Raw genomic sequence first — 24,245 nt, 5'->3', positions numbered from 1 at the left:
CATCCCTACTGTTTCCTATAGCACACAGCTATTTCCCTCCACAGTGATTTATTCCCATGGTCAGTGTTTGCACACTGTTTGCACCTACACAATTCTATCCAAACAGCAAATGTGGGGAAGGGGAGAAAAAAAGGGGCTTAAGGCTGAAACTAGAGTCCAACAACATCCGGAGGGCCACAGGCTCCTCATTCTTGCAGTACAGTGTCCATCTGTGAGACTCAAAAGACCAGTTGAGTGGTATTTACTCCATTAATGTGACAGCGTCCACACCCTGGGGAATGACTTCCAACTAGCTGGCTGAACCAGCTGTAATGGGTGTAAACTGCCAGTGAGTTGGGGACTTCTCCTACATGTCAAGACAAGACTCCAGCAGATTGACTGGATGAGACCAATACAGGTCCAACAGTCAAGAAGGTGGTTTCTGCACGTGCTGTAGAGGGAAGTGAGAGGCAGAAGGGGCTCATCAACATGGGAAGGTAGTCCATCGAGGAGAAGGAAAACTCTGATCCTAAACCTCCACTATCTTGCAGGATATATTCAAGAGAAGAAAAGGCTAAGGAGTAAACGCCTACACAAATCTGGAGTGGAGTCCCTAAGACCATGGGCAGGCAAACTAAGGCCTGGGGACCAGATCCGGCCCAATAGCCTTCTAAATCCGGCCCGCAGACGGTCCAGGAATCAGCGTGTTTTCACATGAGTAGAATGTGTGCTTTTATTTAAAATGCATCTCTGGGTTATTTGTGGGGCATAGGAATTTGTTCATTTTTTTCACCCAAAATATAGTCTGGCTCCCCACAAGGTCTGAGGGACAGTGGACCGGCCCCCTGCTGAAAAAGTTTGCTAAGAGGGTTGGATGGCGCCTTGCATGACTTCTTTGAGCAACTCCTGCAACCAAGCTGGTGCCAAATGTATTGCTCTGCTTTCCTTTGGACCATATCATTCTGATGGGGACTTTGTCCCAGATTTTATCTTGTGAACAGACCTGATGAAGGGTGGTATATAGATCTCATAAAATAATAATAATCAGTGAGGCCAAGTGGGGAGTCTTGATGTTTGTGCAGCCCAGGACCTCCATACACACTGTCCAGACTTGCACCCCAGAGAAGTCACTTTGGTGCTGCTAACACAGCATTTTGACTTCACCCCCAGAGTTGCCCTCCATTGTATCTCAAGACAGATGCCAACAACATTTACTCTTTGAACAAGAGACATATGCAGGTTTAAAATCCTTGGCTTCTCATACGCATAGTTGTTTCAAGACAATCTCATACGAATTCTAGTCTTCGGATGCAAGCAATCTACAGTGGTGCCTCGCAAGACGAAATTAATTCGTTCCGGGAGTTTTGTCGTCTTGCGATTTTTTCCGTCTTGCGAAACACGGTGTCGGGAAAGTTTTGTAAAAGCTTCAAAAATACCAAAGTCTTTAAAAACCTCAAAAAAGGCTACCACACCGCGTTCTATGAGTTGCTCCTCGAAGTCAAGTCGCAACTGTATTAACGGTGTTAAGAAAAAGGAAACAAACTTGCAAGACGTTTCCGTCTTGCGAAGCAAGCCCATAGGGAAAATCGTCTTGCGAAGCAGCTCAAAAAACAAAAAACCCTTTCGTCTAGCGAGTTTTTTGTCTTGTGAGGCATTCGTCTTGCGAGGTACCACTGTACTTAGGCCACTTCACAAATACTGATTTCTACCCCCTTCCCACTATGAAGCACTGCTAATATGTCAACAGATAGCACGAGCGAAAATCCCTCTGCTTCCACTCTCAAGATCCCTCTTGACACAGTCTATGAGGAGAGTTCGAAACAGGGGCAGCTGTGTTCAGACCAATGCTGTGAATCCCCCAGAGGTACAAAGGGCTAATTTGTTGTTAGTGTCTGAGTTGAACATTTTCCACACATCAATCCCCATGCTGACAGTGCAGATCTCACAGGCCCAGATGCAGATAATATGCCTCCACTCCATACAGAATAACAGTGGTACTGTTTTAGATCAAACCTCTCCATTCTGAAGGAAATCAGCCCTGAGTGCTCACTGGAAGGACAGATCCTGAAGCTGAGGCTCCAATACTTTGGCCACCTCATGAGAAGAGAAGACTCCCTGGAAAAGATCCTGATGTTGGGAAAGATGGAGGGCACAAGAAGGGGGCAACAGAGGACGAGATGGTTGGACAGTGTTCTTGAAGCTACCAGCATGAGTTTGACCAAACTGTGGGAGGCAGTGGAAGACAGGAGTGCCTGGCCTGCTCTGGTCCATGGAGTCACGAAGAGTCGGACATGACTAAACGACTAAACAACAACAACTGTTTTAGGTAGGAATTGGCATGAACATGCTACTATCGCAGAGTAAACCTACATCAAATTAGAGTGGTATCTCAGGTTACATACGCTTCAGGTTACATACGCTTCAGGTTACAGACTCCGCTAACCCAGAAATAGTGCTTCAGGTTAAGAACTTTGCTTCAGGATGAGAACAGAAATTGTGCTCCGGCGGCGCAGCTGCAGCAAGAGGCCCCATTAGCTAAAGTGGTGCTTCAGGTTAAGAACAGTTTCAGGTTAAGAACAGACCTCCGGAACGAATTAAGTACTTAACCCGAGGTACCACTGTATACCTAGTAAAACATTCAAGTCTGTTTACAGCAAAGCAATCTATACAACTGACACACACTCACACATCCAAAAAAAACCCCACACCAGGAACATGTCCTTTAACAGTGGTATTCTTCTGGTGTAATTTTATTTAAGCAAGCACAAATACACAGACAGAGCCGAAAGGGAAGGATATACCAGATGATTCTTGCATGACAATCTGCAGGAGTCTGCAGCAATTTGAAATAGCCAGCAATACATGAAGTGGGGGCAGCTTTTCAGCTGCAATGAGGACAACCCTACTGTGGCATGCCCCCATTCAGTTGCCTACCGCGCACTAGTTAAGGTAACAGGATACCTGTTACAAGCTGCAGAGATCCACAGTTTTAAAAGTGTTGGTGCTGACCTTTAAAGCCCTAAACGGCCTCGGTCCAGTATACCTGAAGGAGCGTCTCCACCCCCATCATTCTGCCCGGACGCTGAGGTCCAGCGCCGAGGGCCTTCTGGCGGTTCCCTCATTGCGAGAAGCAAAGCTACAGGGAACCAGGCAGAGGGCCTTCTCGGTAGTGGCGCCCGCCCTGTGGAACACCCTTCCAGCAGATGTCAAGGCGATAAACAACTACCTGACATTCAGGAGACATCTTAAGGCAGCCCTGTTCAGGGAAGTTTTTAACGTGTGATATTTTATTGTATTTTTGGTTTTTATGGAAGCCGCCCAGAGTGGCTGGGGAGGCCCAGCCAGATGGGCGGGGTATAAATAATTATTATTATTATTATTATTATTATTATTATTATTATTATTATTATTAAAAGGCAAAGCACAGCAGCTGGATTGGCAAGCAACACAAAGGAACAACAAACAAGGAAGAACCAAGAGATATAATTAGCTGGAAGAGTAGCAGCCCAGGTCTAATACACGCTTGCAGCAGCTAGCGAAATGTTATGGAAGGCAGTACACAATAGTCACCATGGAGCAGCATCTTTTCTGGTGGCCGCCCATGGAAGGCAGAGCAACAACATGCTGCTTGTCAATGGCCAGCAGCGCCCTGTGATTATGTCAGTGGCCATGTTGGGTGCTGCTGGCCAGCAAAACAAACAAAGCAGCAACAGGAGGATCGGTGCATTTCTTCCTCCACATACACATCATAAAAAAAAGTCCCTCAGCCAGCTGCTGCCACAAAACTGGCAGGCAGGAAAGCAATAGGTGAGCTCTGTGATTTCCCACCCCAATGCACAAGCTATTTTTAAACTAGCTGTTTGCCTACTGCTCCACGTGGCTGGCCAGCAGCAAAATAAAACAAATTAAGAGTGGATGCTGAACTTTCTCTTGCACTACTCCGCACAATGCACACTTTCCAAAAACTACTCCATAGCACTATTTCTGGGTTAGCGGAGTCTGTAACCTGAAGCGTATGAACCATGAGACCAGTGGTACCTCAGGTTAAGTACTTAATTCATTCCGGAGGTCCGTACTTAACCTGAAACTGTTCTTAACCTGAAGCTCCACTTTAGCTGATGGGGCCTCCTGCTGCTGCCGCGCCGCCGGAGCACGATTTCTGTTCTCATCCTGAAGCAAAGTTCTTAACCTGAAGCACTATTTCTGGGTTAGCAGAGTCTGTAACCTGAAGTGTATGTAACCCGAGGTACCACTGTAAAGCAGAGAGGACACAAAAAGGCCCAGCGTTTCTCTCTCCCTGCCTTTCAATAAGCCCTTCCACGGGTAGCAAAGCAAAAAGAAGACAAATGGGCACAGCCATACTTAGTTTCCCCCTTTTCAAAAAGTCCAAGGGCTGATGGGAGTTGTAGTTCATCTGGTGAGCAGCGGACTGGCAAAGGGTGAGCTAGTGTCCATGGAAAGATTTTTCTCTGTAGAGTGTTACTTTATTTTGTTCTCTCCCCTTTCTAAGATCACTTCTCCTTCAGTCTCCTTTTGTACCTCGCCTAGCAACTGCCCAAGCCTCCTCAGGAAGGTCGGCTTTTGCAAACATGAATTTACAGCAGTCTGATTGCTTTGTGCTTGTGCAACCATTTAAGCAGCAGACTAGAGAGTGCTTCCAATGATGAAGCTGCCACTATATATGAAAGCACTTTCCCAAACTCCCCACAGCTGAATCATCCCTTTTCCCCACTGAATTAAATGTGAGCACTCCACTCTTCCAGCCAACAGGGCTCATGTTTAGCGTGTGGAAGACTTGAAATTGGGTACTGTTGCCTAGCACATCTGTAAGGATTTCTAAAATTGGAAATATAAAACGCAATTCTGTGTCTGAATACAGAAGTAAGCCTCACTGAGTTACTCCCAGGTAACCACATACAGAATTGCAGCTTATGGAACTGTCTCTCCTTCCTCAGCTTCGGGAAGAACTAGAGATTCTAGTTTTTATCGCTTTTTAATTATTATTTAATTATTAATAATTATTATGTGGGAATATTAATAATAATTGAGGCTCCAATACTTTGACCACATCATGAGAAGAGAAGACTCCCTCGAAGAAACCCTGATGTTGGGAAAGATTTAGGGTACATGGAGAAGGGGACGACAGAGGACGAGATGGTTTGACAGTGCTCTCGAAGCTACCAGCATGAGTTTGACCAAACTGTGGGAGGCACTGGAAGACAGAAGTGCCTGGCGTGCTCTGGTCCATGGGGTCACAAAGAGTCGGACACGACTAAACAACAACAACAACATTCTGTTGGGAGCTGCCCAGAGTGGCTGGGGAAACCCAGCCAAATGGGCAGGGTACAAATAATAAATTATTATTATTATATTATTATTGTACAACTTCAGCACCACTAATCTCTGCATTCTCCGCACTCCGAAAGACAGCGTTTTCCTGAACCTTCATTCAGCACCAAACTACTTGCACTTTAATCCTCTTAATTACATGCCATTGTACCTGGTATGTGCTCAAGACAATTTAGCCATGGATAATCTTAGTATATAGCCCTATCATTGCTTCTTAATATAGGAAGATTAAGACCTGGACAAATTAATTGCTCTCAAACAAGACAGGATAGTTTCTTCAGGGGAAAAGATTCTGAGGCAATGACCAGTCATCTAGTCGGAGAAAGGAGAGGGTTATTTCTGAAGGTCATTTCTGAAGAAGGGAACACAAGCAAGTTACTCTAGGGCTGGAGATCTAAAGGAAAATGGGCTCCATGTCATAGTCAAGGGCTATGGAGGGATTGTACTCAAGCCAAGGGAAGATCAGCTTGGCCCCATCTGTTTTTTAGAAAAGGAACAACTGCAAAGTGCTTTCCAGTTATGACAGGGTGGAAGGCAGGGAGGGCAACAGCTGGTGGAGCCAGAAACACTGAAGGGTACAAAACTAGAATCCATTGGCTGTGCCTATCTTCCTCCTTGCTAAGATCAACAAAAGCAACATTGACACTAAGGGAGAAGCTGATTGCCAGTGCTACCCCTGGACTGCTTAGAACAATGATGGCCAAACTTGGCCCTCCAGCTGTTTTGGGACTACCACTCCCATCATTCCTAGCTAACAGGACCAATGGTCAGGGATGATGGGAACTGTAGTCCCCAAACAGCTGGGGGGTCAAGTTTGGCCCTCACTGGCTTAGAAGAAAGAAGTCAGCCAAGTTGGGACTGCCTGAAGGCACACTGAAATTGGCATGCTAGCCTCCACTGGGGCTTACTTTCCCTTCCTTGCAAGAAAGGGCATCTAGCTCCCACTGCCAGTTGTCCCTGGGACTACAGAACCAGGGGTAAAGGGCACTCTGGTCCCATCCAGCAGCCAAGGAACAAGCAAAAACACCAGCAAAGGGGAGATCACCGGGGCCTGAACCAAATACAAATACCCATACATAGCTTACGACTTCATTCTGGCCTTGAAGAACTAATCTCTACCATTTTCTTAAAGGTAAAGGTAAAAGGTAAAGGTACCCCTGCCCGAACGGGCCAGTCTTGACAGACTCTGGGGTTTGTGCGCCCATCTCACTCAAGAGGCCGGGGGCCAGCGCTGTCCGGAGACACTTCCGGGTCACGTGGCCAGCGTGACAAAGCTGCATCTGGCACCATTTTCTTACACTCCTCTTTTCTTGTGAGTCTGGTGAGGGCCTGTTTCTTATGCCTTTGTGAGCTGCTTTGGAGACAATTATCTGAAGAGCAAGAATGGGAAGAATGTAAGGAATAACCTAACAAACCCTTCCCAATGGGATATTCAGTGTGATGAGCACTGGTTAATTTTGCTTTTACTGTAAATCAGAAGTTACTTATAGACGTACATAGATGGCAGTTAGAAACACATACAGGAGTATTCCTTGTTTGAGGTTGGGGTTCAAAAGTTTGTCCTGTGTCAGGCAAGGTTGAAGGCTGCTGTCCAATTGATTAAAACATGCCTACATTGAACATGTCTTGATTCGTTGTCCAAACCATTTATCGTTACTGTCCAAGAAAAGTTAGCTTGAGAATGTTTTCGAATAGATCACATGAAAGTAGAAATTGGTATAATCCAAACTGACAGCGGATCTATGATTAAGTCATAGCCAGTGTCATTTCACTGTGCTCAAAGTGCTTCGTGTTCTTTTCTTTTTTTACACAGGAAAGGTGTTCTGAACACACAAATTCTCCAACCTACTGTTTTAATCTGAGATAAAAGAATAGAACTATCCTAAATAGGATAGTTTGGTATGTGTGCTGGAAGAACTGCATCAAGGTAAGTACAGTGGTACCTCGCAAGACGAATGCCTTGCAAGACGAAAAACTCGCAAGACGAAAGAGTTTTTCATTTTTTGAGTTGCTTCGCAAGACGAATTTCCCTATGGGCTTGCTTTGCAAGACGAAAACGTCTTGCAAGTTTGTTTCCTTTTTCCTATGGGAAATCGTTTCAATGCATTCCTATGGGAAACCGTGCTTCGCAAGACGAAAAAACTCGCAGAACGAATTAATTTCGTCTTGCGAGGCACCGCTGTATTTCAATCACTATAACAATAATGTTTTTAGATGTATACAAGGTGTCTAAGAATTGTCTAGCAATCTCTGCTACATTAATCCTTTGTCTGAGAAACACGAACTCTTCACAATGTATTGCTAACATGTGCTTATGAAGTTTACTCAAAGACAGATCATTGACCCAGCTAGACAACTACTGTATCATCCATGCTAAGGCTGCCATCCTAGGCAATTCCTAAGTCTAACTACAGGCTAAACGCACATAGCATTATGCTGCTCTGCTACTGATCCTCTCTCCAAAAACTACAAACCAAGGCATACAGGCAACCACCTTGCTATCTTTCCTATTGCTAAGTGAAATGTGAAATGTATTCCCTGTGTGCTTTTGCAATACCAGGTTTCTGGGTTTTTTAAATTAAACACACACACACAGAAAAAGACATGATACCAAAATAATAAATACACTTTAAAGAGGAGGGGGAAATGCATACGCCAGCAGTGCAAAGGCTTAACAAGACCTGGTGTCCATGTTATAACATCTGCCAGTAACAAAGGCAAAAAGAGGCCAACAAACTGCAAAATATCCAGATGTTGATATACCATCCCATAAGTGAACAAAAGTGTTAAGGGTTTTTTTTTGTATTAGGGCAAAATGTCATGTCTTTTGAAGCCATTCACCAACTGTTAAATGGCTTCAGATGAACATCATTTAGGGACAATTCATATTCTGCAACACTAGAGCTTGTTTAAAATTGGGCTCCTTCATCTATATTTGTACTCCCTGAAGCAACCTTTTAAAAATATTGTTAAGTTACCAAAGCACAAACAAGACATTGATTTTGCCATCAAATGGTACATTTATCAGTTCATCAGTAAATATAACCAACAAGCACTATCCTTTCAGAAAATAAGTTCAGCCTGCCAAACGGTTCTCCCCGTCTTTCCTAGCCAAGTATCATCTTCAGATTAGAAGTTTATAACAACAGAGGCAGGGCTTTTTTTCTAGGGGGACGTAGGGGAACACAAACCCCTAAACATTTTGTGACTCTTTGTACTTTTGTCCATTTATTGTATTTATTTTTCCCGATTTGAACTATAAAATAGTGATTTTCTTGAGTCAAAATGAGAGTACGCCTAAACATTTTTTTAAAGAAAAAAAGCACTGAATAGGGGCACCAACACAAAACACTTAATCTTTAGGAGAAGCATGAGCCAGGTTATCAATTGGCCACAGTGTGAGACTCTTAATCATGTGGCCCTTTGACACAACTGATTGTGATTCATGTTCAATATATCTATCTGCGGAAACACTAAATACACTAAAAAGCTGTGGTAGATGGATGTTCCCAGTGCAGATCCAGTGCACCTAATAATTTAGAGAAAAGACTCATTCGAGTAAAGCAATGCCAACTATTTCACTCAGACATGCAACACATGTAACTAGGTACATCTAATCCTGCCTAGAATTGCAGCAGTAACTCAGGTCACATTTTGCTTCCCCCATAGAATTTGGGGAGTTTGTTGAGGGTACTGGGAATTGCAGTTCTATGAGGGGTAAACAAGTTTCCAGGATTGTTTGGGGAAAGCCATATGCTATAAATGTGCTTGAATGTATGTTGCGGGTGTGACCTCAGTCCTTTGCAAAAGAAATGCCTGAAGTCGCATCAAATAATCCATTAAATTCCCTGTTGCAGGAGGCCACAGCCCACAGCCGAACAGTGAGATAGCATCATGATTATAAATAGCAGGTCAGTGCCACATACACAGCAGACCTTGAAACTCAGAACAAGCATGCCAGCTCCTCCCAGAGTTTCCCAGAGCTGGTTTCAGAGTTAAAAACAGCATCAGACATCTGAATGATTAACAAGAGGATGACAGGAACCCAGCAGCCTATTTAGGTGGGAGTTGACGAAAAAGCACAAGGCAACAGAGAGCCCAGACAGTCCTAAATTCTTTGTAAAAACGGGACAGGAATTGGAAAGTGGTAGGAACATTACAGAATGTTGCATCAGAGGGCTTTTAACCACATCCCAGCTAAGCAAAACATGCCACATGTATTAAATAGTTCTCTGGCATTAAAAAAGAAGAAAGGAAAATGGGTATGGAAGACTCTTGTGAGAATGAAACATCCTTGCTCCACGGTTCCTAAAGAAAGGCAGAACTCGGTAGCGGCTGCTCCCAAATGAAGAATCTCAAACCCATCATCAGCTAAGGCAGCTGCCACTCTTAATTGCATAATCCTAAACATGTTTATGGGAAGTAAGACCCTCTGACTTTAGTGTGACGCACGACTGCAGCCAAGTAAGTCAGATTTTACCGCTGATAGGGGCAGCCTTGAATCAGAGGAGGAGATAACACCACAACAGAGAATAAACAGCTGCAATATAAGAAATAAGCCTTGTAAAGCATCACTGTAGCTCCTATTCCCAAAGCAAACCTGGTATCTGCCCCAGCAGCTGCACTGAACCAATTTTCCTGGTCAGGAAGCAACTTGTGATCAGTGAAGACTAAGCCCAAATAGGAGACTGAGATAGAAGGAAAAGCTTTTTCCTCTGGCAGCCTACACAACTGCTGTCAGTAAAGGAGTGGCAGGAATCCTGGGCATCTGTCCTTATATCTTCTATTAGCCTGGAGCAGAGTCTTTTGCTTTGCCAGCGCAGCAGAGAGCCACAGCCCTACAGAAGCCAAAAACAAACAAACGCAACAACCCTTTGCAAGTGAGTCAGGCATGAGCCATTGGCAAAGAGGGGAAGAGAGAACCCGGCAGACACAGCTTGGAGATCAGGGCTGAAGCAGTGACAGGGCTCGATCCCAGCAACCGTGTTTCACGGCCGGCACTCAACCTTGGAACATAGGGACAGACCGCAGTGCTCCTGAGCATGTGCAGAGTTTGATCGCCTTGCCCCTAAGGCTGGTGGGTGGTGGAGAAGGTGAAAGCGGGGGCTCCCAGATCAGAGACTGTTGCTTCCAGGCAGTCTCTCCTCTTGGCATTTCCCTCCCCCTTGCAAGCAGTCGCTGGCCCACCCGCCAGCAGGCAGACCACCCCTCTGAGGCCTAGCCCCCTCCCTTTGCGGCAGGGCCACCCCGCTGCTACAAAAACACTCTTGCCAGAGATTGGAGGGGGGGCATATCCATTATGGAAACCAATCGCAGTATTCCAGAAAGGCAACCAAAGCTCCTACCTGCTGCTTTTTCAGGGACAGCTTCGTAGGATGGATGGCTAGCCACGCATGCGCAAATGGCTCGCGCTATCACTTCCTCGCCGCCGGTGTGCCCCCCCCCCCCCACTCCAACGAGGCGGCGCCGGCGGCCGTTCCCGACTGGAAGGAAAAACAAACCTCCTTCTAAGCTCCTCCCAATCCTGCCGCGGCCCCTTTAAATCCAACATGGCGCAGGACGCGCTTAGGGAGATCCTCCCTATCTCTACGGGCGCGGGGAGGGGGCGGGGCGTTTTCGGTCAGGTGACCTAACCCGTCAAGCCTCGCCCGTTGAGTTTCCTTCGCAGAAACGAGGGAAAGGAGGAGTCCTGCCCCGTGTCTTCCATTCAGACGTTCGCTTCGTTGCTTTGCCCCTTATTTCCAAGGCCTTTCCAAATCCCTTCACTTTTTATTTTTTATTAAGTTGTTTATTTATGCTTTTCAAATTTATACATTTCATTAGCTTCACAATCAATATTTCAAAATTTGACTTCCTTCCCCCTCTTTTCTGCAGTTCCTAAAATTTATTTTTAATAACTTCTGCATATCTAAATTCATTTAACTTGCTCATTTATTTATCTACTGTAAATATATACTCTTATAAAACTGCAGGCTATTACATTAGTCCTGCCAATGTTTTTATCTGTTTACAATTTATCTGTAAATATTCAATAAACCATTTCCATTCTTTTATAAAAAGTTTGTTATCTTGATTTCTTATTCTTGCGGTAAGTTTCACCATTTCTGCAAATTCCATAAGTTTTTGTATCCATTCTTCCTTTCATGGGACTTTTGCTTCTTTCCACTTTGGGGCAAGTAACATTCTTGCTGCTTTAGTAACATACATAAATAAATTTCTATACAATTTAGGTAGTTCTGTCCCCATAATTACCATAATTTCTTTTAAGAAATGAAAAATGTTATTTATTTATAATATTATTATGATTTACTGTATACTGATTTATTTTCAAGAATGCAAAGCAAGGATGAAAGGAAAATGAAATAAACCACCGCAGCAAGAGGAGCTGGTGAATAAGCAATAAGCGTTCTCACAGTTTTCCAAAATTATCTCCCTTGAATGAAAACGGCACTCTGCCCCTTCACTAGACTGATAATCATATAGTTTTATTATTTTAATAGTATTTTTTAAAAAATGACAATAACGTACTACTCTTGCACGTATATTCTGTGTTTCCTCCAAGAAGCTTGAGGAGGTGTGTGTGGTTCTTTCCCTCTTAGCTTACCCTCACAACAGCCAGGTGAGGTACGCCAGGCAGAGAGAGAGAGAGAGAATGGATATTATTTTTTTAAAAAGATATTTATTGAAAAAAGATTTTTTGAATATAAGAAAAAATAAAAAATAAACATACAAAATAATAAGCAGTTAAAAACACACATTAATTTTCAATGACATAACTTCCATACCCTTATTTCCTCCGACCTCCTCATACTTCCCTTCTTTGTATTCCAATTCAGTTTGTTAGTTCAGCAAATCCTTACCATTAAACTTTTCCCCATTTATGATCCTTTTTCTCATATCTCCTAAAGCATTACAGCCGGAAACCACTTAGTTTCTATCCAACATCTTTCTAACATTCATTGATTTTACAATATTTCTTTAAATAGTCTTTAAATTTCTTCCAGTCTTCTTTCACCGACTCTTCTCCCTGGTCTCGGATTCTGCCAGTCATCTCAGCCAGTTCCATGTAGTCGATCACCTTTGAGAGAGAGAATGGATATACAGTACTGTAATGGAGATGCAAAAATTTGGATCACTATAAAAGATGCAGAGGGAAAGGACTAACAATAAGACCCACAAAGGGGAGGAGGGAAGTCCAGAAGATTCTTTGGAATCTTGTTTTTATATAGTATGATGTTGTGTGAATGTAAATTTTAATATGGAAAATCAAATAAATTTAGAAAAGAGAGAGAGTGTGTGCTTCATGGCTGTGGGGTGGCAGTGGGGCTTGACCCTGGGCCTCCTTAGCCCTAACCTGGCATGCTAACAACTACACCACGCAGTCTCTCCGGGATCAGCCCTCAATACCTTGCCAATCACCCTGAAAAGCTGCTTCTTGGGCTTGTCAGTTTCATCCCAAGCCTCCAAATCTTTTTGAGGTAGCAGCATTCATCAAGTGAATGCTTTCCTTGCACAGAGCTGGGGAAAAGTTTCGCCTGCCGACTTTCTGCCTGCCTGTCCAGCAGCTTTAAAAGCGCAGGAGCTCAGCTGCCTGTGCAACTTTGGCAATCCAAGTCTCCTACATGAAAAATGAAGCAAGAGACATTATTCAGAGCCTAGCAAAAGCAATGACAAACCTAGACAGCATCTTAAAAAGCAGAGACATCACCTTGCCAAGAAAGGTCCGTATAGTTAAAGCTATGGTTTTCCCAGTAGTGATGTATGGAAGAGAGAACTGGACCATAAAGAAGGCTGATCGCTGAAGAATGGGTGCTTTTGAATTATGGTGCTGGAAGAGACTCTTGAGAGTCCCGTGGACTGCAAGAAGATCAAACCTATCCATTCTTAAGGAAATTAGCCCTGAGTGCTCACTAGAAGGACAGATCCTGAAGCTGAGGCTCCAATACTCTGGCCATCTCATGAGAAGAGAAGACTCCCTAGAAAAGACCCTGAGGTTGGGAAAGATGGAGGGCACAAGGAGAAGGGGACGACAGAGGACGAGATGGTTGGACAGTGTTCTCGAAGCTACCAGCGTGAGTTTGACCAAACTGTGGAAGGCAGTGGAAGACAGGAGTGCGTGGCGTGCTCTGGTCCATGGGGTCACGAAGAGTCGGACACGACTAAACAACAACAGCTTTTCATTGGGTTTCTAGAGCGGTTGAGGTGTTACCTTTGCATACTATTATTATTATTATTATTATTATTATTATTATTATTATTTGCAAAATAATATGTGTGAAACAAGGATTTCTGAGTCCTGCCCGCAGCAGTATTAAAGCAGTACTAAAGTGGCACTCCAGATGTTGTTGGGCTACAACTCCCAACCTCCTTCACGGGGAACCTGCAGCCCAACCAGCACCTGGAAGACCCCGTTCTCCCCCATCCCTTTTATGGATTCTCGACCCCTCTTACGTCAAAGCAAAACTGGAGCTCCGCCCAGGACTGGCGCGCGCATGCTCCGAGGCCTCCGGAAGGCAGAATGGAGGCACAGGACTAGTGGCGTGGGACCTAATTCCGGGTGAGTGGAGGCGGCCTCGTTCCCGGTGTCGCATTGAGCATGGCCATAATGCCTGCCTGAAAAACATTTCCGTTCCTGGGTGGGATATAGTTTCCTGGAAAGCCTTGTTAGTTAGACCCCTGCAGCTGCCGGAGACGTTTCTCTGCAAAAGCCCTCCTCCTCCTCCAGCTGCAATATACTGTGCAGGGTTTTCTTGGAAGTAAGGGCTGTTAAAACCAGACTCCGATCGGAGTCCAGTGGTCCCTATACATACCTACTCGGAGGTAAGGCTCGTTAAACTCAACGGGACTTACGACCAGGCAAGTGGGCGGAGAGGACTGCCGCCTAGTTGCGTTTTTTGCAGTTATGGCTGCTGTCCTGTGCCCTTGAACATCGTGAAATTTACATCTGTGTAAGCTGGGTGCAATGTTGCACAAGAGACTGCAGTTGCTGCAAATATTCTGCTCTGCAACAACCCTTCATTCTAACCCCCTGGGTGTGGGTGGGGTATTACTTGTGGTATTCACATAAATTTTACTCAGAGTACTCCCACTTAAACTAATGGACCTAACTTAGGCACGTTCATTAACTTCAGTGGGAGGGATGGCTCAGTCAGTAGAGCACGAGACTCTTTAATATCTAGACTCTGAGAAAAAACTTGGCTGAATTGCTACCCTGCACATCTCAGAAAAGCTCTTTGAGGTTTTTTCCTTTAATTATCAGGCACAACAATTAGAGGGGAATAATAAAGTGGGTGACGCTGTGGTCTAAGCCACTGAGCCTAGGGCTTGCCGATTGGAAGGTTGGTGGTTTGAATCCCCACAGTTCGAATCCCCACGAGGGGGTGAGCTCCCGTTGCTCCATCCCAGCTCCTGCCAACCTAGCAGTTTGAAAGCACATCAAAGTGCAAGTAGATAAATAGGTACCGCTCCGGCGGGAAGGTAAATGGTGTTTCCGTGCGCTGCTCTGGTTTCGCCAGAAGCGGCTTAGTCATGCTGGCCACATGACCCGGAAAAACTGTCTGCGGACAAAGTCAGCTCCTTCGGCCGGTAAAGCAAGATGAGCACTGCAACCCCAGAGTCGTTCGCCACTGGACTTAACTGTCAGGGGCCTTTACCTTTACCTTTAATAAAGACTTGTGATGGTCCCCTCTCCCCCAGATGAGGCAATCATTGCTCCTGAGCTGTCCTAGAATCTGTTTGCTTAACAGTGTTACTCAGAAGTGACCATTGAGTTCAGTGAGGGTTACTCAAGTGGGTGTAGGATTGCAGCCTAAGAATGGGAATGCAAGCACTGTTCCCATCGCTACCGATAAATTTTATTGTGATTCAAAGCACACTCTGCATGTGGATTTCATCCTGTTTTATACATTTAAGTGCTTTCCTTAGAGAGACACCTCACAAGTTGTCTTGCAACTCCAGGATAATGCTTTGGAATAAGATGGTTCCAAGATTCTCCCCAGTTCCAGTTATCTATGTTTTGGTGGCATAATGTGTAGAGCAAGCATAGGGAACATGTGGCCTCTAGATATTGGACTACAACTCCCATCATCCCTGCTGGCTGGGGAGATAGAATTGGGAGTTCAACACCATCTGAATGGCCACAGGTTCCCCATCCTTGAAGTAGTGTCAATTAGTACCTGGAAAGCTGGGTTTAGATCCTGAATCACTAGGTGACCTTGGGCCAATCACCACCTCTCCCCCTAACATCTCTTACGGGCTTGTGAGAATCAAATGGAACAAACTCCATGGATGTCACTGTAAGCTTCTTGGAGAATGGTTTGGATTTTTTTTCTTTATGGAACAAATAAAATCATAAATGGTTGTTTTCAGCTTTCCCCCTGGAAGTAGTGGCACTTATCCCAGCAAAGCTTTTTGTCTGTTTTGTGTTAATGGTTTTTATTGCTTACATCGCTTCCCACGTATCAGTAAACTAATAATCTGTTCTTCCCCATCTTCAGCAGGAACAGGTGTTACTGATAATGGCTGTATCTAGCTTGATTCGGAGCTTTGGGTCCCTGCTGTTGTCCTCAAGCCCTCGTCTCTCCCAGGTACAGCAGCCACGTTGATCAGTTTCTTATCTTTTTCCACTGTGGGTTTATTATTGCATGCACTGTGTATATAGAATGTCCTCTCTCTGGATAGAATTTTGCTGTGGACCTTGCAGCGCAATTAAACTTGCTTATTTTCCTGACACCAAGGCCTTAAATTGTTTGGAATTACCAGGGCTCAGCCTAGAAACCAATTCCGTTTTAATTGTTGCTGTTTGTTTTAGGATTTGACCAAATGACACATGCAGATATAATAAGGAAAAATTCTTATGAGCATTTGTTTTCTGCTCTCTTGAGTAATAACAACCAACACCCCTCTCCCCAAAAAAATCTGAAAGTAGGGAGAACAATGTTTGGCTTGGAGGTTGTGACATCTAATACAGGATTCAGTCCCAGCCCCTTCCACTATAGACTGTTAAGCACCACAAACCTTTCAAGTGTTTTTGACCCTGTGTTTTGCAACAACTGCTGCATTTTTAACGCATTGCAGTGGGATAATTTTTTCAGATCTTTTACATAGTAATGCATTATATTACTATGATTTTAAAAAAGGGTCTGATGGTATAAGGCAGTTCCTTCTGTTCCTAATTAAATTAAGGCTTGCTTTCAGAACCAAAAAATAAATAAAAAATCAGATCTTTGCTGATAAGATTGTCACTGCATTTTAAGGCCACATTTCCAAAGCACAATAGACAGTGAAGGATTGCGAGATTATGGCCTAGGTTACCAACCTGTTTAAGACCATGGGTACATTCAGACAGAAAATGGACACAGAACAAGCTTTAAAAGCACATAGAGCTGAAAGGGGGGGGGGGAGTGCGACTCTTTCAGCTTTCTCCTGCAGCTCTATGTACTTTACAAAGGAGGAAAAGATAGTCATTCTCATCACCTCATGACCAAGGGGGGCAGTGATAGTGGAGGACAAAGATGTTTTCTGGGTGCTAATGGAAGACTATGCTGCAGACTTCTGGCATAGATCTAATTCAAACACACCCTGAACATAGGAATTAGGGTAGAAAATTCAGTTCATGATGCTTGATTTCCGCCTTTCCTAGATACCTCTGCCTCCCAAGCCTACCTGCCTTGCTGGCCTTGTCCATGCATACCGTGAAATCAGCACCTCTGCTGTTCTATCTACCTCCGATCCACTGTGGAAATGCAGGATCAAATATACCACAAAGCCCATCGGCATGAAAAAGACAGGAGGGCGAGACCACACAGGTATGCCTGCAGCCCCTCACAGCTGGATTGCGCTCAAGTGAGCAAAGGCAACCTCCTCTGTCAGGAGAGACCAAGTAGGAAAAAAAGCCAAGTCTTCTGATGCCATTCTCCTATGGCAAGGGAATTTCTTTTTAAAAAACAACAACAGTTTTTGTTTTAAATCTTTAGACTACATTAAGGCAGGTGTGGGCAACCTTTCTTCTGTTGAGGGCCATATTCTCTCAAGGACAACTTGTTAGGGGTCGAATACTGGCAGCAAGATGGGAATGTGCTAACTAAGGCTTTGTGAAGGAGTTAGGAGGGCTCTAGGACCTTGCTGGAGCCCTGACGCCTCTTCCCAAAACCAGGCGCATCATTGGGAAGGCAGTGGAAGTCCAACAATGACTCTGAGAATGAGTTGCTGGATTAGATGGGCTATTGGCCTGATCCAGCAGGTTCTTTTTCTGTTCTTATGACTGCTTTTTAACTGAAGGTGCTGAGGATCGAGCCTTGGAACTTCTAAACACAAAGCCTGTGCACTGCCACTGAACTGTGACCCACCTCAAAGAAAATGGTGGATGCCAAGCTCCAGTTAGGAGGAGATGCGTTCTTCTGATCATTATACTTAGCATTTGTATCGTGCGTTTCGAGTCTTCAAAGGACTTCACATAAAGTAATTCTTACAACAACCCAGTAGGCCAGCGTAGCATTATCCAGGGTAGTTATCTCCATGTTACACATGGGAGACTGGAACTGGAACAAAGAGGACAATAGTTTTCTTAAAGCCACTGATTGAACTCATGGGTGAGGTGAGAATTTCCAGATCATAGCTGCACCAGCGCTCTCTAATATTTTTATTTTGGGGATTCATCTACTCAAATAAGAAATGCTTGAGTCAACTATCGAAATATTAATGAAGCAACTTTACAATTAGGACTCTTAGCTAAACATATTGTATTGTTCCCAAGTCAGTATGAATAACAATCTGGGCATCTTTTGGTTTCTGTTTCTAATTCCTGCTTCCCCCCACCCCACTAAGTGTGTATCAACCACCATGAAGACTAGATGCTTGCTTTTTGAAACCGGGAAGCTTTTAGTCTTGTTTCGGGTTTTACCTTTAGCCAGACCTAATTTCTGACCACTTTCATAGATGTAGGGTGGTTGCTGGGAAGCTTGGTCCAGTATTTTAATCTATTCATTTGACTGCAATGTGTGATGCTGAATGAGCTCCGTGTCCGTCACAAGGTCGTATCCGGGTGCATAGAATTGGAGGCGGGCATAAGCAGCGCTACCGCATGATTGATTTCCGAAGGCTGAACTATGAAGCTGGACAAGAGCCTGGTTCCTTTGAGGAGAAAGTGGTTCAGGTGCGGTACGACCCATGCAGGTGAGTAGCAGACACGTGGTCTGGAGACTGTGATGGTTTTTTCCCTTTTTGATACTTGGGAATGAGGATGACAGCTTGAGCTGACCATGCCCTGTTGGTATCTCTTTGTTATTGCCCACGGCAGATCTGCAGACATAGCTCTCGTGGCTGGAGGAAAGAGGAGACGGTGGATCATTGCGACCGAAAACATGCAGGCTGGTGACATCCTCAAAACTTCAGGACAAATTGGCAGGATGGCAGGTAAATCTGGAGGACGGTGTCCTGTTCTGGGTGCCACATTTTACGAAGGACATTGACCGGCTGGGTAACGCAGGTGGCAAGGACTCTGAAAAAACCAAGGCCCACAAATAGTTCTTAAGAGCTGACTAGGTTTAGCCTGGAGAAGAGAAGCTTTCAGAGGAGATAGGGTAGCACTCTTCAAATATTTGAAGGGCTGTCTTGCAGAAGACGGGAACAGGCTCAATCTCTGTTGTTCCAGAGCGTAGGGCTGGAACTAATGTGTGAAAATTGCAGGGAAACAGATTTCCTAACAGTAAGAACTGTTTTGACGGTGGAAGAGGCAATGGTTCCATCTGCACCATACATTTAATGCAGTATCATGACGCTTTAAAGGGTTACGGCTTCCCCCAAAGAATCCTGGAAACTGTAGTTTGTTGAGGGTGCCTAAAGTTATTAGGACACCCACTTTTTCCTCCCCTCACAATATCAATAACTGCATTGATTTTTAAACTCTATTTTTATTGCTACTTTTATTTCTTATAGTTGAATTTGATGTAATGCAAACTGTAAAGCACTAAAATGCAATAAGAGGTGAAAGCAGCAATAACGATACAGTGAAACACATACAGCATCTACACATAGCACATCACAATTGCTACAATGGACGTCAAAAGCATTTAAGTGGTCCACCAAGACAACCTGCAACCTTCAAGTGATCCATGGGGGGGGGGGGAAATATTGAGGAACCACTACCTAAATGTACAGTGAAGCATTAGCACTCAAAGCTCTGTTCTCATTCCCACCCTTACATTGGATGGCCCTGTATCCATAACAGGGCCTTTTCAGTGGTGGCACCAATATTGTGCACGACATTCCTTGTGCTTGTCCATCTGCTGAAGGAGGACAGACCGAGGCTGCACACTGGACTCACCCCTCGAGTTCTGTATGCTGCCTTGGGCCTTAGTTCTACTTGGAGTTGTTGTGCCTTGGCTGTTTTCAGTGTGAATATGGTGGTGGGATTTATTTATTTATTGTATTTCAGTGTCGGCTAATGAAGGAGATGCCTATCCAGTTGGGGCTCTGCCAGTAGGGACCCTGATCAACAATTTAGAGAGCCATCCCGGGAAAGGAGCGCAGTATATTCGAGCAGCAGGTCAGCACAAGATCAAGGCCAGAAACAACTTTGAGGGATGTAGCAAACCTGGGCAGGTGGTTAGAATCAAGACAGTTGTCTCCTTTTCCTCCCTTCCTTTTCAACTAAAGGAGAAGGTTAAATCTGTTGGAACAAATGGAGTCTGTGTCCCAAAAGAATCTTTTTTTTTAATATAATTTTTTATTAGTTTTCCAATAACAAAATTTTTAAATACAGTTCAACATCAAATTTTTAACACAAATCGTTTTTCTTTTAGACTTCCATCAACCTGTCTGATAATTTTCCGTAGTTGTTACTTATCATCACATTTCTTAATTAATATTGCACTATATAACCTATTATCTTTTCATATTATTTAAGCAATATTTCTAACAATTCTTCTTACAGAGCTTCTTGAAAACTTACAAATGTCAAATCATTGTCACATATATTTTTAATATAATCTGTGAACTTTTTCCAGTCTTCAGTGAATCTCTGGTCCCGTCGGTTCCGAATCCTCCCTGTTAATCTGTCCAGTTCTGCATAATCCATTACTTTCCTTCTCCATTCTTCAATCATAGGCATTTCTTCTTGTTTTCACTTCTGGGCCAACATAATTCTAACTGCTGTTACCGCATATAAAAATATCTTCTCATCCTTCCTTTTTATTTCAAAACCTACTATTCCTAGTAAAAATGCCTCTGGTTTTTTAGCAAAGTGTCCCAAAAGAATCTTACCTTGCCTCCTTCCATACACACTCCCCCTTTTTTGGAGGAGCTGCCCCTTTTTATTCTTATTTAAGGATTTATAAACCGCTGCACAACAAAATGTTTCTAATGCGGTGTACAACACCGAGTATTTACCCTGCCCCCAACATATACAGTAAATCTTTTGGGGAAGTCTCCACTGATAGTCCCTCATTCATTCTGTGTTGTAGGCCCCAGCCTGTAGTACTACCTCCCGACTGAACCTTGCTGAACTTCAGGCACACGACACAAAAGACTTTCTTATTCCAGTAGCCATTCTAAGCTTTATGATCAGGCACCCCCAAACTCTGCCCTCCTGCTGTTTTGGGACTACAATCCCCATCATCCCTGACCACTGGTCCTGTTAGCTAGGGATGATGGGAGTTGTAGTCCCAAAACAGCTGGAGGGCCGAGTTTGGGGGTGCCTGCTTTGTGATTAACTTCTTACTGTTTTATTCTCTGTATGTTATTGTTGTTTGTATACTGCTTAGAAATGCTAATGACTAATATATAAATGCCTTGAATTTAAAAAAAAAAAGTGACCCACACTGCTTTGTGGAAGATCAGGATCTGGCCAGCAGTTTGTAAAAAAGCTTATGGGGAATTCGTTTCCTTGCTGCTTCCAGTAAATGTGAGCTGAGCTGAGTCAAAGGATACTGAAGCCCTGCTGATGCCTTGTTCTTGCTTCCAGGCACCTGTGGCGTGATACTAAGGAAGGTGAACGAGACAGTCATCATCCAGTTGCCCTCCAAGAGGCAAATGCAGGTAAACAATTTGGGCATATATGCCGCCACGTGGCAGATGGCATCTGCTCGCTGACCCATCCGTATGGCAGCCTTCTTCAACCTGATGCCCACCAGATGTTTTGGACTACAGTTCCTACCAGACCCGGCTGGTGCTGCCAGTGGTCAAGTGGGAATTGTAGTCCAAGAAAATACGGAGGCCACCAGGTTGTATTGGTTGTTTGGGCCTTCTGTGCTGAACCAAGTTGTCAATAATAATAATAATTTTTTATTTATACCCCGCCCTTCCCGGTTCAGAAAACCGGGCTCAGGGCGGCTAACAACAAATTTAAAACACTTAATTGATTCAACAAAAAACAGCATAAAATACAGTATAAAACAATAAATTCAGAATTCAAAAATCAGTTTAGGGGGAAAATCCATCCAATAAACATTAGATGATCACCAGGGCTAGCTGGCTAAATTAGTCCTATTTGGGCCAGCAAGGAGACCAGGGGAGAATTAGCTGTGGGATCCCAGAGCGGGTAATCTTCATAAATAGGGGAGGGAAGGAAGGGGAATAAAAGATCAGGCTAAGTTCAAATTGAAGCTAGGCGGAATAGCTCTGTCTTACAGGCCTTGCGGAAGGAAGTTAAATCCAGAAAGACCCAGCAACGTGTAAAAATCAAGGGTATAATGACGCGTGAAGCTTTTAACGTTATCATTGCTCAGTCTACACTTTCCCACATAGGGGAAGCAGACATATGAGGCTGAGCACAGAGTCTTGCAGGTTTTGTATGAGTTAGGTAATGTGTCTACTGAGGTTCTTCACCCCTGGTTTGTATTCCTGCTCCATAACCTTTCTCACTCTTACAGGTGATGGAGACCTGCATGGCAACAGTGGGCCGCGTTTCCAACGTTGACCACAACAAGCGGATCATCGGGAAGGCTGGTCGGAACCGGTGGTTAGGGAAGCGGCCCAAGAGTGGCCTGTGGCATCGCAAAGGGGGATGGGCGGGCCGCAAGATCAGGCCCCTCCCACCCATGAAGAGCTATGTCAACATCCCATCAGCGTCTTCACATGTTTGATGCCTGTGTCTGTGTTGTCAGTGATTCTGTAGGATTCTGTCAATAAAGGCTATCCTCTCTGACATGTAAACTCAGCTAAGGTTGCAGAGAACATCCCTTGTTGTTGTTTGTTAATTTATTTACCACTTATATGCCAAAATGGCCTCTGTTGTTTAGTCGTTTAGTTGTGTCCGACTCTTCTTGACCCCATGGACCAGAGCACACCAGGCACTCCTGTCTTCCACTGCCTCCCGCAGTTTGGTCAAACTCATGCTGATAGCTTCGAAAACACTGTCCAACCATCTCGTCCTCTGTCGTCCCCTTCTCCTTGTGCCCTCAATCTTTCCCAACATCAGGGTCTTTTCCAGGGAGTCTTCTCTTCTCATGAGGTGGCCAAAGTATTGGAGCCTCAGCTTCAGGATCTGTCCTTCCAGTGAGCACTCAGGGCTGATTTCCTTCAGAATGGATAGGTTTGATCTTCTTGCAGTCCATGGGACTCTCAAGAGTCTCCTCCAGCACCATAATTCAAAAGCATCAATTCTTCGGCGACCAGCCTTCTTTATGGTCCAGCACTGACTTCCATACATCACTACTGGGAAAACCATAGCTTTAACTATACGGACCTTTGTTGGCAAGGTGATGTCTCTGCTTTATAGATTACAGCTATAAATTCAGTACAATTGCAGTGGGGCATTAAAACACCCTCAGTTAAAATATATAACAAAACAGGATGTAATAGCATAACAATTTTAAGAGTTAAAATAATATCGGAAATTCGTTCAGGGGAATGCTTGCCCAAACAAGTGTGTCTTCAGGAGCCCTCAGAATGCCAATACTGATGTGGGCATCTAATTCAGCAGGGATGGCATGAAAAAGCCTGCCTCCCTGTTACCATAAACTGATAATCGTACAGTTCTGGCAAAACGGGCGATTGTTGAAAGAATACCGTAAACCCCACTGGAGAGAACAGTTTACTGGGGTTGACACTAAGCAACCTAATCCTATTCAGAATTGGGAGGATCTGAGCCCAATTAAATTCGTGTCCTTAGGTATAACCGACTCCAATTTACAGAATCCAATTGTTAGGGTAATGTGGGCAGATTGCGATGCAGTACAAAAAGAATCGTGGTAGAGCGATGCCTTCATTAGGATTAACTAAAACATCACCCCAAAATAGCAAGCGTGCTTTCACGTTCTCCAGACCAGAACCCTTATGGCTAGAGGTTCAGCAAAACATGGGGTGGGTAGGGAAAGGGGATAAGAAAATCTGGGCATGATTCAGGAGTAAAAGCCTGTATCTTGAGTCTTGAGATGCAAAGAAAATGTTGGGAATCTGACATACATTAATAGATATATGTAGTGCTCAGAGCCATAACCACAGCAAATGGCTCATTTGACCTTGCACCTGATTACCTCGCCCATGGGGTTAATTAGGCTGAAGGAAAATGACCCCTTTCTATGCCCAGCTGCTCCAACAAATGTTAGATAAATTAGGCTGCAATGCTATACCCATTTACCTGGCGGAAAGCCTTGTGGAAATCAGTGGGACTTACCACTGAGTAGACCCATATAGAATTGCAGCAACAAGTCTCTGATAGATGCAAAATGAATTTAATGATTCAGAGAGGCTGCAGAATAGCAATGGCAATTCTGCATGTTCAAAAATATAAAACTTTGCATTAATACCTGTGGCATCTTACCTGCTTACTCAAAGGTATGTCCCAGTTGTGCTCCATGGGGGCTGTTCCTCCGTGAGTACACAGAGGATTGCAGTCTTAATACCTCTTTAGTAGGGAGCAAATCTCATTGAACTTAATGGGATTTACATCTGAGCAGACATGTATATAGGACTGTCCT

The 24,245-nt window shown here is 44.2% G+C and overlaps 2 protein-coding genes across 9 annotated transcripts in view; one reads left to right on the top strand and one right to left on the bottom strand.

Moving 5' to 3' along the window:
• The window catches only part of KLC4 (kinesin light chain 4), a 62,066-nt gene extending 51,133 nt beyond the window's left edge, over positions 1 to 10,933 (bottom strand). For 7 of the 8 annotated variants that reach the window (XM_082217592.1, XM_082217597.1, XM_082217598.1 and 4 more), the window contains exon 1: positions 10,674 to 10,823. The gene's annotated coding sequence lies outside the window, so the exon portion shown is untranslated. The other variant, XM_082217596.1, reaches the window with a different exon arrangement.
• Positions 10,934 to 13,770: 2,837 nt separating this feature from the next.
• Positions 13,771 to 22,483, top strand: MRPL2 (mitochondrial ribosomal protein L2). Its single transcript, XM_082217899.1, has 8 exons — positions 13,771 to 13,885; positions 15,825 to 15,914; positions 16,970 to 17,135; positions 18,360 to 18,501; positions 18,626 to 18,741; positions 19,763 to 19,873; positions 21,290 to 21,363; positions 22,197 to 22,483. Exons 2-8 carry the CDS (start codon positions 15,846 to 15,848, stop codon positions 22,407 to 22,409), a joined length of 891 nt encoding a protein of 296 aa, XP_082074025.1. The 5' UTR covers positions 13,771 to 13,885; positions 15,825 to 15,845; the 3' UTR covers positions 22,410 to 22,483.
• The last annotated feature ends 1,762 nt before the right edge of the window (positions 22,484 to 24,245 follow it).

This window comes from Podarcis vaucheri (assembly GCF_965113315.1).
Source record: "Podarcis vaucheri genome assembly, chromosome: 3".
In the NCBI taxonomy this organism is placed as follows: Eukaryota; Metazoa; Chordata; class Lepidosauria; order Squamata; family Lacertidae; genus Podarcis; species Podarcis vaucheri.
This window is presented reverse-complemented; position numbering and strand designations above follow the sequence as displayed.